Here is a 12,744-nt window from a genome sequence, read left to right as displayed (position 1 = left end):
CCAGAGTTGTACATTTTCACATTGGAGCTGGGATAGGCTCCAGCTTCCCTTACAAAGCTTATTTAGTCATCCGCCGTCTCTCTGACTGCCGTTCAGTTGACTTCCTGTCTGTCACGACTTTTCACTCCAAACAAGTGGAAAAGAAGAGCTGAACACGAGCACGGCTTTCATCAACTTTTATTTAACACTGGAGCACATAGCACGCATGCGCTCCCTCACGCACACACACACACACACGCACACTTCCTGTTACACGGCGAGCATGCTGCCGCTGACACATCAAAACATTGAGTTTCGTTTTACAGTTTTTTTGTGGAACCGCTTCACCTGAGACGTGGGTGTTAGCACGTTTAGCATCCTTGGTGGAACACAAGTGCTGCACGTTAGCATCTTAGCTTGGAGGCACGGCAACAGCTGCTAACAGCACTAAAGCAAAATAATAATAAAAAAAAAAGTGCTTCCTGCTCTGCCGCATGACGTGTGGTGACGTCATCAGGATCCAAGCAGGAAGTTCCAGACGTAAAGTCGCAATGAGCACGTCACCAGAGAAGATTTCACTTTCACTTTCAAGCGTTAGCAAACAAATAGTGGTAAATATTAGCAGGGACTATGTTGAGTCAACAACATTTCACAAACAGACTGACCTTTGACCCTTCCAAATTGAAACAAGCCAACAAGTGCTGAGCCAAAAGTCACATGATTCCGAACAGGAAGTAGATAAGAAGGGTAAAGCATGCACTAAAAAGCAGAAGTCCAGCATCCGAGATGCCGATTAAAGCTCCTAAATCAAACCAGGTTACACCCCCCCCCCCCCCCGCCTCCATAACACCAGCTTCATTGATGCTCTGCTTAGAATTATTACTACATGAAAGGTTGAAAGGTCACGTTGAGGGGTTCAGGGGCGGGGCTAAGGGCAGGCATGTATGGAAGCTCGCAGGTCGGAGAGGAAGCTTGTGGACGAGCAAAAACAATCAATGAACAATTAGCGACTCTTTCCCAGCGCCCCCTGCTGGCTGAAGACTGACATCACTATGTGGACATTGACACTGCATTGTTTGCATGCTATGCTAACACGTCTCTTGGTGCTAAGCTAAGCTAAAGCCCTCAGCCACAGGGGGCGCTGTCACGCTGTCCACTTCTTTAGCGTCAATCACTACAGCAAATAAGAAACAAGCAAGACCACGCCCTCCCCATTTGGTCACACCCTCCGCCCCTCCCTTTCTCACAAATTCTCCAACCGTTGCCGTCAGATGCTCGCCTGCTGTCAATCAATCAGTCGTCAAGGCGATGGTGACCCCCAAAGGACCGTCCACACAGGAAGTCAGCTGGATGAACGCAAAGACCAGACGTCAGCAACAATCTCATCAGCAGACATGAGAGAACCTCATAACATCTCATCTTGAAAAGACGGATCCACCTGACCACGAGACCAGCATGTGATGCCAGACATGAGACACGAGACACAGAGACCACATCAGGACGCGACAGCGCTGAGAAAAGGTGTTGGCCCTTCCTGATGTCTTCTTCTTCTGCATGTTTGTCCCACTTCAATGTTTGAGATGATGAAAGAAACGTCAATATTAGTCCATGACAACTCAAGTCAACACTTGATGAAACCATCCAAAGCTCCATGGCCCTGTGGGAAAACGTCATTGGCCTAAAGCTAAGAAGGGGCCTTGGGCCACCCTTAGCAGCAACAAGTGCAATCCAGCCTTTGGGATCTTTGTTGTTGGAGGCTTTTCCAGCATCGAGGCCTTTTGAAGGTCCTGCCACAGCATCTCAAGAGGATTCGGCTCAGGACAAAGTCTTCATTTTGGTTTGGGATCATGGTTCCGCTGCAGAAGCCAAGTTGCTTTCAGCTTGAGCTCACCCACAGATGGCCCCCCCATTCATGCTTCCATTGATCACAGCAGACCATCACACTACCACCACCGTCTTTGACTCTTTTTTTTTCCCTCAAATGGGACCCACACCTTCCAAAAAGTTCCACCAGAGTATTTTCCCAAAGGTCATCAAGATGTTTTACCAGCCTTAATCTTCTTTTTCTTCAGCAGTGCTTTTGGTCTAGGAACTTCTTTTGGCTTACGGTGGAGTCATGAACACTGACCTGGACCCAGGCCGGTGAGGCCTGCACATCTGTGGATGTTCTTGTGGGGCCTCTCGGGTGAGCCATTTAGGAATGTTCACCCCTGGTCCATGTTTTGGCCATTTGTGGATAATGGCTCTCACTGTGGCTGGCCGGAGTCCCAAAGCTTTAGAAATGGCTTTCAAACCTTTCCCACACTGACAGATCAGGAAGGGGCCAACACTTTTTCATGATAAAGACAAAGCAAAGATAAAGCCATGGTAAAAGATAAGAGAAGATCAAGGCGTGATTGAGACAATGTGGGCCATGTGACCTGTCCGCCATCTTGCTAGCATGCTAATGCTAAAGCTAAAGTCTCATACTTGCTGAGTGTGGAGGCAGAGCCTGAACGGTGAAAGTGGACAATCTGCCACTTCCCGTCGCGGCGATGCCAAACTCGAGTCTCCTCCGATTGGACGGTCCGTGGCGTCCCGTTTGCATCGATGTACTGCGTGACGCGGATGTAAGCGATGCATGCCGCCTCGTCGCCCACCAGGTGGATGTGAGGGTTCAAGATGGTCGTGTGCACCGGTTTGCTGTTCTTGGACCACACTGACGCACATGCACGCATACACACGCGCACACACACGCACACACACACACACACACACACACAGTCAGCTGAACCCAGGTGGACGCAGCACCGAGCCGGCAGGAACAGTAAGGTGCTCACAGTTTTCAAAGTAAAAGCGATGGAAGTCCAATCCTTCCACCAGGTTCCCCAAAGCCTCGGGTTCAAATGCCGTCACGGCCGGGTCGCACATTTTTCTGAGGAGGAAGGACGCACAGGAAACAGCTGAAGCACTTCCTCTGGTGCTTCCTTTTACAATAAAAGTCTGCATTTACGTGTAGCTCTCAAAGTCGCCGTTACTGATGGCCTCGATTAGCATCTCAGTCACTTTGATGATGTCCTGCTTCCTCACTTAAACACACACACACACACACACACACACAGCAGCAAATGTCGTCAAAGATGTCGTCCTTTGCATGCATGTGCATGTGCGTGTACGTGTACCTCGAGTGTCCTCATCCTCGATGGTGGTGTTGGTGCTCTCTGATGACTCCTACATGAGTGGAGGAAGTTGCAGGTCAAATAAGGAAATGTCTTTACTGTAAGCTCCGCCCCCCTGATGCCAAATAATCAAGTGGTCACCTTGACACCGTCCGCCTTCTTGTTGCTGCCACTCTTTCCTCCTGGAGCAGAACCACAACACACACACGCACGCGACACACCCACACATAACACACACAGGTACACGCATGACACACGACCCAGTCAGGAGTTAAAAGTCCAGATATTGTCCACCGAATGTGTTCATGCTGGGGACAAACGCCACTTCAACTTGAGACGAGTGGACAGTGCAAACATTAGGAAGGTCCATACACAGGCCATGGCCAAGACCAGAACCAGAACCGGGACACGGACCCGGGCCTGAGTTTGTGAGCAGTAGAGGTGGGGGAGAAAGTCTTTGTTTTTAAAATCTAAAACCTTTAATTGCAAATCTGAAGACAGCTGGGATAGGCTCCAGCATGCCCACGAACCTTGTGGGGATAAGTGTACAGAAAATAGATGGATGCAAGTTACTGTAGCATAAACGTGATGCTAGCTAGCATCTGTTACTGTAGCATAAACATGATGCTATCTAGCATCCGTTACTGTAGCATAAACGTGATGCTAGCTAGCATCCGTTACTATAGCATAAACATGATGCTAGCTAGCATCCGTTACTGTAGCATAAACATGATGCTATCTAGCATAAACATGATGCTAGCTAGCATCCGTTACTGTAGCATAAACATGATGCTAGCTAGCATCCGTTACTGTAGCATGAACATGATGCTATCTAGCATAAACATGATGCTATCTAGCATCCGTTACTGTAGCATAAACATGATGCTATCTAGCATAAACATGATGCTATCTAGCATCCGTTACTGTAGCATAAACGTGATGCTATCTAGCATCCGTTACTGTAGCATAAACGTGATGCTATCTAGCAGCCGTTACTGTAGCATAAACATGATGCTATCTAGCATCCGTTACTGTAGCATAAACATGATGCTATCTAGCATCCGTTACTGTAGCATAAACGTGATGCTATCTAGCATCCGTTACTGTAGCATAAACATGATGCTAGCTTGCATGAACTGGATGCTCAGCTGGAGCCAAAGCATTAGCTGTGTGTCATTGGCTGCGTATAATGTCATTTGAATGTATCCACAGATGGACAGTATGTTATATACTTCAGAGGTGAAAAGAGGACGATTGGATGAACAGAAGATGGCCGAATAGGGCAACCTTTAATGCTATATTGATGCTATCATGCCACGCATGCACAGGGAGAACATGCAAACTCCACACAGAGATGGCCGAGGGTGGAGAGAAAAATGAATAATAAAAGAATCTGGGCTATGAAAAAGAATCCAGCACAGCCACGGAGATGAGCGGTTGGCATCATCCTGATGCAGGTTGAGTTCCCATGATGCCTGATGTCTTTGAACTAACATCAGAGGTGATGGGACATTCATTCATTCATTCGTTCGTTTTCTACTGCTTTTTCCTCACAAGGGTCGCGGGGGGTGCTGGAGCCTATCCCAGCTGTCTTCGGGCGAGACAGGAGTATATACCCGTGGAGTCTACACGACTGGAGTCTACTACACCCGTGGCATCTACGTGACTGGAGTCTACGCGACTGGAGAGCAGCTTGAATGAACAGCACTACTAATGTGCGCACACAGGAAGTGAAAGGCGAAGGTAGGAGTGAATGGATGACGGTTAAACGCCTGTGAAGATATCAAGGTGTCGTTACGTTTAGGGCACATCCATAACCTTTGACCTGACTGACCTGAGAAATTCCTGGTGGCCAACATGGTGGTCAAGATGGCTCCCTGAAAGGGGGGGGAGACCAAGACGTCAGCCAATCACACTCGACAGCAGAGGGAGGAGCAGAAAGCCACACCCATTGGTTCCTTGACCCCGCCCACCTTGAGTTTGCGCCGGGCGTTGAACTTCTTCAGACACTCCACCGTCTCCTGTCTGTGCATGCAGGACGCCACCGTGGAGCGGTGCTGAGGAGGAAACGGCAGCCAATCAAATGAGAGCAGGAGAAAAGCAGGTCAAAGGTCAGCACGCTCACAGAGATCCAGGGGTGTTTGAGCGCCTCCGCCGCTGAGATGCGCTTGGCCGGGTTGATGGTGAGCATCTTGTTGATGAGATCCTTGGCCTCTGGAGTCACCGTGTCCCACTCGGGCGACGGGAACTGTGGGCGGGGTCAAGCAGACGCTCAGCATCGTGGGCCGGCGTGTGTGAGGTCAAAGAGTCACGTGACCTACATCGTACGCTCCCGCTTTGATCTGCTGGTACAGACGATGCTGATCTTCATCCCAAAATGGAGGATAACCCACCAACAGGATGTAGAGGATCACACCTGAGGACACAAGGGACACGCCTGAGGATCACACCTGGGGGCCGCACCCGGGGGCCACACCCGGGGGTCACACCTGAAGACAAACCTGAGGACATCAAAGTCAAACTTGAGGACACGAGACAAACCTGAGATGACAGGACATGTCCCAGGAGACAAATCCTACTTTAGGCGACAATACACACCAGAGGACACAAGACACACCTGAGGAGAGGAAACAAGGAGACAAGTGGAGGAGGAGAGGTGATGAGTAGCGAGAGCACATAGACACATGGAAGAAGGAGAGGAGGCAAGGTGGTAAAACAAGGAGATGAGTGAAGGAGATAGGACTCTGACCACAGGCCCACAGGTCCACGGCTTTTCCGTACGGGTCCTTCCTCAGAACCTCAGGAGAAAGATAGCCAGGAGTCCCCGCGAAGCCTGCAAAGACACAGCAGTTGCCTTAGCAACGGACTTGCTTGCTGGTCGTCATGGTGACACAGATGAAGTGGATGTGGACCGATGAGGTCATCGTACCAAACCACGCCTGCTGCTCGCCCTCCACCTCGATGGCCAGACCGAAGTCGGCAAGTTTGACCGCCGCCCCTTTGGACTTGGAGGCCAGCAGCAGGTTCTCCGGCTGGAAGGAGACAAGGCCACACATGCTAACTACATCAGGACGGCCTCAGGGTGGGACGGATATGACGGACGCCAACCTTGAGGTCTCGGTGGACCACACCCATCTGGTGACAGTGAAGCACGGCCTCCAGAATTTGTTGGATACAATGACTGCGGGTGGGTGGGACACAGGTCAAAGGTCATGTTCAGCATCAGTTCCATGCACACAGAAGCCGCATCCGGCTGCCATACGTCAATGTCCCCGCCATATTGGATGGGCGGCATGGCTGCGGGTTCGATCCTCCGTCCTCCCGTCACCATGCCACCATGCTCACCATGTCACCATGCTCACCATGTCACCATGCCCACCATGCTCACCATGCCACCACGCGGAATGGTCCTCGGGCGAGATGCCGGGTGGTAGCTAAATGCGCTTTGACTGCCTTGGAGGTGGGAAAGCGCTGGAGAAGGTCAAGGACCATTCACAGCTTTCACTTTCATAAAGTGCCGCTCTACAAAGAAGGTGGAGTTGATTCCTCTGGTTTGGACATTCCCACACGCACGGACATACGTGGGAAACCAAACATGATTTCCGGAGGAATTAACTTCCTTTCCTTTGTAGAAAGTAAGTTTGTATATTTGTATCCATCACAGGGCAGCCTGATCCATCCAATATGGCGGTGAGATTGAAGGAGGGCCCACGCTGGATGCCGTCTCGGTCTACTACGTGCGGCGCTGCCACCTGGTGTTCACTCACCTAGCATCAGCTTCGCTGTAATACTCTCTGGCTACAATGTCCTCGAACAATTCCCCACCTGTCACCCTGCACACAAATACAACAAAGGTGCGTCTTCCTCTGACTGGGACGGAGTTGTTGGTACTTCATCGCTATATCAGCGTCTAGTGTCCATGTTTTGTTTGGAGGTTGGTCATGTGATCTGACCGGCCAAATAGCCGCTCAGCATGTCATGTGACGTCCCGTCACACTCACAAGTCAAAGATGAGGTAATGGTGAGCCTCCTCGGAGATGCTGTCATGGAGCCTCACTGCAACACAAACACGAGCAGGAAGTTAGAAGGACTGGATGGTCAGCATGACCTCGGGTGCACTCACGCTGCCAATCAGGGGGCTCTGTGTGGAGGAGTGTCCAATCACAGCTCTGTGTGGGTGGGTGATGCTCCACAGATACTGAGGAGGGTTACATAACTGTGTGTTGCCAGGCAACAACAGCATCTTTAGGTGAAAGCGTCAAAAAGCTCTCTCTTGCTCTCTCTCTCTCTCACACACACACACACACACACACCTGTGTTAAAGCTCTCAACAATGATTTTTTTCTACACTCCTACACACTGCAGCAATCCTGTGTGTGTGTGTGTGTGTGTGTGTGTGTGGGCAGCAGGAGGCCTATTACACAATAAATGCAACATGTTGACGCGTTCAAAGCCATCTACCAATCGGGTGTGAGTAGGCCCAGTTTAAGGTGCTTCTCGAAAGGAAAGAGCAGTTAAGAGTGAGGCTTGTCTACACTGTCAGCTTGGCATGAATTATCCATGTCGCCGTTAGCCGCGTCTCCATAATTCATGCCCTTCATCCATTTTTCATCCGAGCCGTCACAAAGGAACTCACCGATGTTCGGGTGCTTCAGTAAACGACAGATTCGAGCTTCGCGGTCCAACTTTTGGTGATCTGATGAGAAAAAAAAGGGCAGCGGTTAGCTCACGTCTGCCCCCTGGTGTCACATCATTAGTACTGCATGTCCGTCAACGCCCGCACGAGATGACACTCATTCCTATCAGTAATATGTCATCGTCGATACAAAGCTGTCTAAACCATGCCTACACGTCACTTCCTGTCCTGTCCTACTCGATACACACACACTCCCCTGAACTCAGCACAGATGCTGGACTTTCCCGGCCACCGGAAGTGGTCACGTCTCACCTCGAGCAGAGAGTTTCTTGGTGTTGATGATCTTGGCGGCGTACTCCTGACCTGACAGGACTTTGACGCAGCGGCGCACCACAGAGAAGGCGCCCCTAAACACACACACACACACACCAGCATCTTCACGTCATCAAAACATCACGGGCATGGAGGATCAATAATCTGATTGGGGAGGATGACCACGGTGGAGGGTCTTGAGAAAGTTTCATCGACAACATTTGTCCTTCTTTTCCAGCAATACACCCACACGTGTTATGTAAGAGACCTGTGTGAGGGTGGTGAGTGGGATGGGGTCAGCAAGGTGTTACACTCGTCATTCCATCCTTCCATCTCTACAGCTACAATACAAACATTTGCATTTTCACCACATTCACGCAACTCGTACCCGCATGGCATGCGCATGTTGTACACGGTAGCCATGTACACAGTATACACATATATGCAGTATATGTACACTTATATGTGCTATGTCATAGTATATCTATGGTTAGTACACAAACAGGTGTGTGTGTGTGTGTGTGTGTGTGTGTGCGCGCGCACGTGCAGCTGAGCGCAACCAAAATTCCACCGATCAATACCGACTCATCAATAGATTTGAGGAGATACCATCAACGGCACTTACTTCCCCAGCTCCTCATATAGTTGGTACTCCTCAGTGAAACGAGTGCAGATGACCGTTGCCATGGCGACCCAGCGAGGAGCGAGTCCGTGTCAGTCCTCCTCAGAGGTGATGCTGATGGTGATGATGGTGAAGGCTGGACCGGTGAGAGATGGAGACACTTTGTTTCTGCAGGCGCAGATGAAGAAGATGGAGGGATGAAGAGCGGCTCCTTCCCCAGTTGAGCTCCCCGCCCACTCGCCTCTCGGCCAATCACAGGCTGGGACACACATGCAGGGTCGCCATAGCAACTGCATCTTTCACTTTGGCCTGCCAAAAGGTAAGCATCTTGTCAATAAAAGTCAGGGAAATGTTGTCACACGTCTTTGCAACACCCCCGCGTGAGCCCGCCCACCTGGACCCTTCCTCTCCCCCTTTCCTCAACGAGCGCAGAACCAGCATCTCTGCTTTGAATCCACTTGGACGCCAAGGTCACGTGGTTGGCCAGCATCGCGCAGGTTTTGCTTTGCTGCCTCCTGCTGGTCTTATGACGTCACTGCAGGCATCAATGACAAGACGTGTGCGCGTGTGTGCACGACAAACCTCTTTATTTTGGAAAATGTCCTTTTAGTGTCTGACAACTGAACAATCCACACAAAAGCAGACTCGGACTTCCTGCCGCCGTGGCAACCGACACCTTTTCAAACTGGCCAAGAATGCCACATCAGCACCGAAGCAAAGCATCATTCCGCATCCAGAGGCAAAGAGTCCTGCACCGCTTCATCAGAGTTCTTAAAACAGTCTAAGAGTTCTGGACTAAGTTTTCTGGTCTCAGCAATGAGGCGTTTCACACCGACCATCCACTGGCTGACCTCCGCCACGTGATCCACCATCAGAGAGCGATGGATCTCATCGGCCTGGTCCCACCTACCGGCCTGCAGCTCTGGACACACCACAAGACAACGGCAGACAGAGCATCAGACAGACAAGACGGACAGGAGAGACACGGAATATGACGGACAGGAGAGACACGCGACAAAACGGACAGGAGAGACACGGAATAAGACAGTAAAGACAGGAAGAAGAAGAGGAAGAGACAGAGAGGTCACCTTGAGACAAGGTCCTCATGCGTCTCCTCACAGCGGGACTCAGTGGATGGGACGTCCAACTGTGCTGAAAGAGGCGGAGTCTCTTTCCCATGTCACTGCACACCTGAGGCTGCCAAGGTGATTGAATGTTGTTGAATGCTTCCCGATTGATCCACACCGTATTGATCTGAACTCACTGGGACTTCACGTCTGCATGCGGCCAGCGCTTGCTCCAGAACCTCCACCACGCCCTCCAGGTCAGGCTCACCCTCTGATTGGCCGCCGTCGTGGTTCCCCTGGACGCTCACTGGCCCTGGAGCAGCAAGAGGCGTGGCCTTCCAGCCTGTGAGGCGGGCTGCAGGTGACACGAGGTCATGAGCAAAATGGCCTGACGTAACGTAGTACACGTAGTACACGTAGTACACGTAGTACACGTAGTACACGTAGTACACGTAGTACACGTAGTACACGTAGTACACATAGTACACGTAGTACACGTAGTACACGTTAGACAACGCATCACACCATGAACACCATTCTATTCTTTCTAGCTCTGCATTGGCCGCCGAGGTTGATCACCTTACCCGCAGGAGGAGGCGGGGCTGCTCCACAAGGGGGTGCACCTGGAGGGCTGGACTGAGATGTCCTGGGTGGGGCTGCCACATCTGTGAACCAATCGGGTGAAAGACAACATGCTGACAAAAGTGGACCTACGAGAATGTTTTGACCTCTCTCACATCCAGTGACGCCATGTCCATCTTCTAACGGGAGGGGCTCAGTGGGTGTCTGGTGCACATGCTGAAGTCGTGTGTGACTGTCAAGCATGGAGACAACGGCATTGAGAAGATACAGCCAGTGGATAGTGGGAGTTGGTTAGGTGCTGCCATCGGATAGAGCCAGGGATTAGAGGAAAATGGCCATCCGTGGTGCCGTGCTGATCCTGATCCTGTTTCCATACACATCTCAGGCAGGGCGTGTCAGCAATACACCGAGAAGATGAAGGCGGTCTTACAGAGAGACAGAAGACCAGGGTGGGGCAGAAGCTCTGTACACTTCTGAGGTGACCTAGGGCGATCTCTCGCCCTTGTGGCACAGCCCAGCCATCTGAGGGATCCAGGGATTATGTATGGCGCCCATCTGACCAGACTGGCGCTTGTTCTTGGGCGTGATCAGGGTTAGGAGAGCAATCAGAAGATCATTTTGTACACCGTGGCACCGATCCGGGATGTTGTCACGTTACACAAGGCCTGGTCTTGGGTTTGGACGCTAAACTAGCAGGCTAGCAGGCAAATGCAAGCCAAGGCAACATTTTAGTCACAATATGGGGATGTAACTGAAAAACACGCAAACCGAGGCGGACGTTAACCAAGGTACCACTGTATTCTGTGGGCCTTCAAAAGTCAGGCAAAATGGTGGACAACGCCGGCATTGAGAGTTCAAATGAAAGTGCACACGTCACGTCCCTCTGGGGATGAAATACATTCCAAGTGGGTTGGCGTTCTCACCAGGCAGCGCTGGCCTCTTGTTCACAAGGTTCCTCAGTGGTCCACCAGCCTTCTGGAAGCCATAGGAGAACTGAGGAGGATCATTCCATCCTCGCTCCTGGTTACCTAGACCACACGTTGACAATTGATTACAGACGAGCATAAAATAGTTATCAAGTTAACTTGTCGTCACCGAAAAGTCCCATCTAAAGCAGACAAGATAAATATAGTTTCAGCAACAGTTAGCTGACACACTTGGAGTACAATAAACTTTACTCATCAGTTGCTATACTACGTAAGTATATTCATCTGACTCAAGTAACTCCACTTCAAAGGTGCCATAGTTCTACAATACTGATGTCGTAAACGTCTTTTCCAATGATGCCAAGTGTTGGAAATAGAAGTGTTTATGCGGTGATAAGGTTTTCCAGATGAATGCTAGTAGAGTCTCCGGTTTACGATCCGGCAGTGACGTCACTCTAGCAAGCAGAAAATACGAATAACTTCACATTCAACACAATAAATGTTTTCTTCGCCTACCGGGTTTGACGTACATATCCTCCATGTGTGACCAGCGACACCAAAAACACTTTTATTAGCTGCTAAACCGGTAAACAAGCTAATGTAAGGGTTTCTTCTTCTGTTTCTTCTTCTTCTTCTTCTTCTCGGCTTTAATGGCGGGTTGCAACCATGACTTTAAAAAGGGTGCATACCGCCATCTACTGTACTGAGTATGTATCGATAGGCAATTGACTTATTTTATATTCAGATGAGTAGGAGAGAAATCAAATAAAAGTACTACTATTAATAACGGTAATAAATATTGTAATATTTTACATGATGATAATGGTATAATGATAATAACGTTATCACCCCCACTTTTCCATGCTCCACTCCTTTCCTCTTTTAGTCACCCTTTCCCTTCGCTTCATACGCTGCTCCCTATATTTCTACAACGTAACAATATATGTTCCATATTCTCTATAGCCTTACATTGTAATAATAGATGTTCCATATTCTATATAGCCTTACATTGTAATAATATATGTTCCATATTCTATATAGCCTTACATTGTAATAATATATGTTCCATATTCTATATAGCCTTACATTGTAACAATATATGTTCCATATTTTCTATAGCCTTACATTCTATACATAGTTCACATGTGCTTTTACCGACTAAAAACAATACTTTATTTAACCCAGTATGATCAAATCGGTAACATAGTTTCCTCTTTTCTTTTCTTTTTTATCTTCACTCCTTGTGCTTTAACATATTTTTAGACTTTGTAATATTGCCTTCCCCTTTTATCCATATCCCATCTGCTTTGCCATTTTCTTCCATGATTTGTTTTTTGATAACTGCGACAGGCACCCAGCATAGTCTTATTTCTATTTTTAACATTCTTAATTGAAAAAGGCTTTGGTGTATTTCCAATAATAAATCCTCTCTGCTTGATTTCATAATTAATACTCTTTTATT

The 12,744-nt window shown here is 49.2% G+C and overlaps 2 protein-coding genes across 2 annotated transcripts; both read right to left on the bottom strand.

The window, feature by feature from the left end:
* Positions 1-160: 160 nt before the first annotated feature.
* camk2a (calcium/calmodulin-dependent protein kinase II alpha) lies at positions 161-9,243 on the bottom strand. The gene is made up of 19 exons (XM_058086909.1): positions 9,102-9,243; positions 8,711-9,016; positions 8,086-8,180; positions 7,774-7,833; positions 7,139-7,193; positions 6,905-6,970; positions 6,246-6,318; positions 6,067-6,169; positions 5,887-5,970; positions 5,459-5,553; positions 5,263-5,385; positions 5,111-5,194; positions 4,972-5,014; positions 3,279-3,319; positions 3,141-3,189; positions 2,972-3,047; positions 2,799-2,893; positions 2,449-2,677; positions 161-1,325 (listed from the first exon to the last, which is right to left on the bottom strand). The coding sequence occupies exons 2-19, from the start codon at positions 8,770-8,772 to the stop codon at positions 1,322-1,324; spliced, it is 1,437 nt and encodes a 478-aa protein (XP_057942892.1). The 5' UTR covers positions 8,773-9,016; positions 9,102-9,243; the 3' UTR covers positions 161-1,321.
* A 34-nt stretch (positions 9,244-9,277) lies between these two features.
* Positions 9,278-11,940, bottom strand: sra1 (steroid receptor RNA activator 1). The gene is made up of 6 exons (XM_058086910.1): positions 11,799-11,940; positions 11,280-11,384; positions 10,359-10,439; positions 9,972-10,129; positions 9,796-9,904; positions 9,278-9,629 (listed from the first exon to the last, which is right to left on the bottom strand). The coding sequence occupies exons 1-6, from the start codon at positions 11,821-11,823 to the stop codon at positions 9,430-9,432; spliced, it is 678 nt and encodes a 225-aa protein (XP_057942893.1). The 5' UTR covers positions 11,824-11,940; the 3' UTR covers positions 9,278-9,429.
* Positions 11,941-12,744: the final 804 nt, after the last annotated feature.

This window comes from Doryrhamphus excisus, chromosome 11 (genome assembly GCF_030265055.1).
Source record: "Doryrhamphus excisus isolate RoL2022-K1 chromosome 11, RoL_Dexc_1.0, whole genome shotgun sequence".
NCBI lineage: Eukaryota > Metazoa > Chordata > Actinopteri > Syngnathiformes > Syngnathidae > Doryrhamphus > Doryrhamphus excisus.
This window is presented reverse-complemented; position numbering and strand designations above follow the sequence as displayed.

Bases quoted from the DNA above. Each gene is read 5' to 3' on its own strand.
- sra1 (XM_058086910.1), bottom strand. From the start codon at position 11,823: ATGGAGGATATGTACGTCAAACCCG. The intron at 10,440-11,279 runs GTGAGAACGCCA...ATTGGTTCACAG, and splicing joins CAAGAGGCCAGCGCTGCCTG to ATGTGGCAGCCCCACCCAGG. The intron at 9,630-9,795 runs GTGACCTCTCTG...TGGTGTGTCCAG, and splicing joins CATGAGGACCTTGTCTCAAG to AGCTGCAGGCCGGTAGGTGG.
- camk2a (XM_058086909.1), bottom strand. From the start codon at position 8,772: ATGGCAACGGTCATCTGCACTCGTTTCACTGAGGAGTACCAACTATAT. The intron at 3,048-3,140 runs GTACACGTACAC...TGTGTGTTTAAG, and splicing joins CGAGGATGAGGACACTCGAG to TGAGGAAGCAGGACATCATC. The intron at 2,894-2,971 runs GTAAATGCAGAC...CTTCCTCCTCAG, and splicing joins GGCGACTTTGAGAGCTACAC to AAAAATGTGCGACCCGGCCG.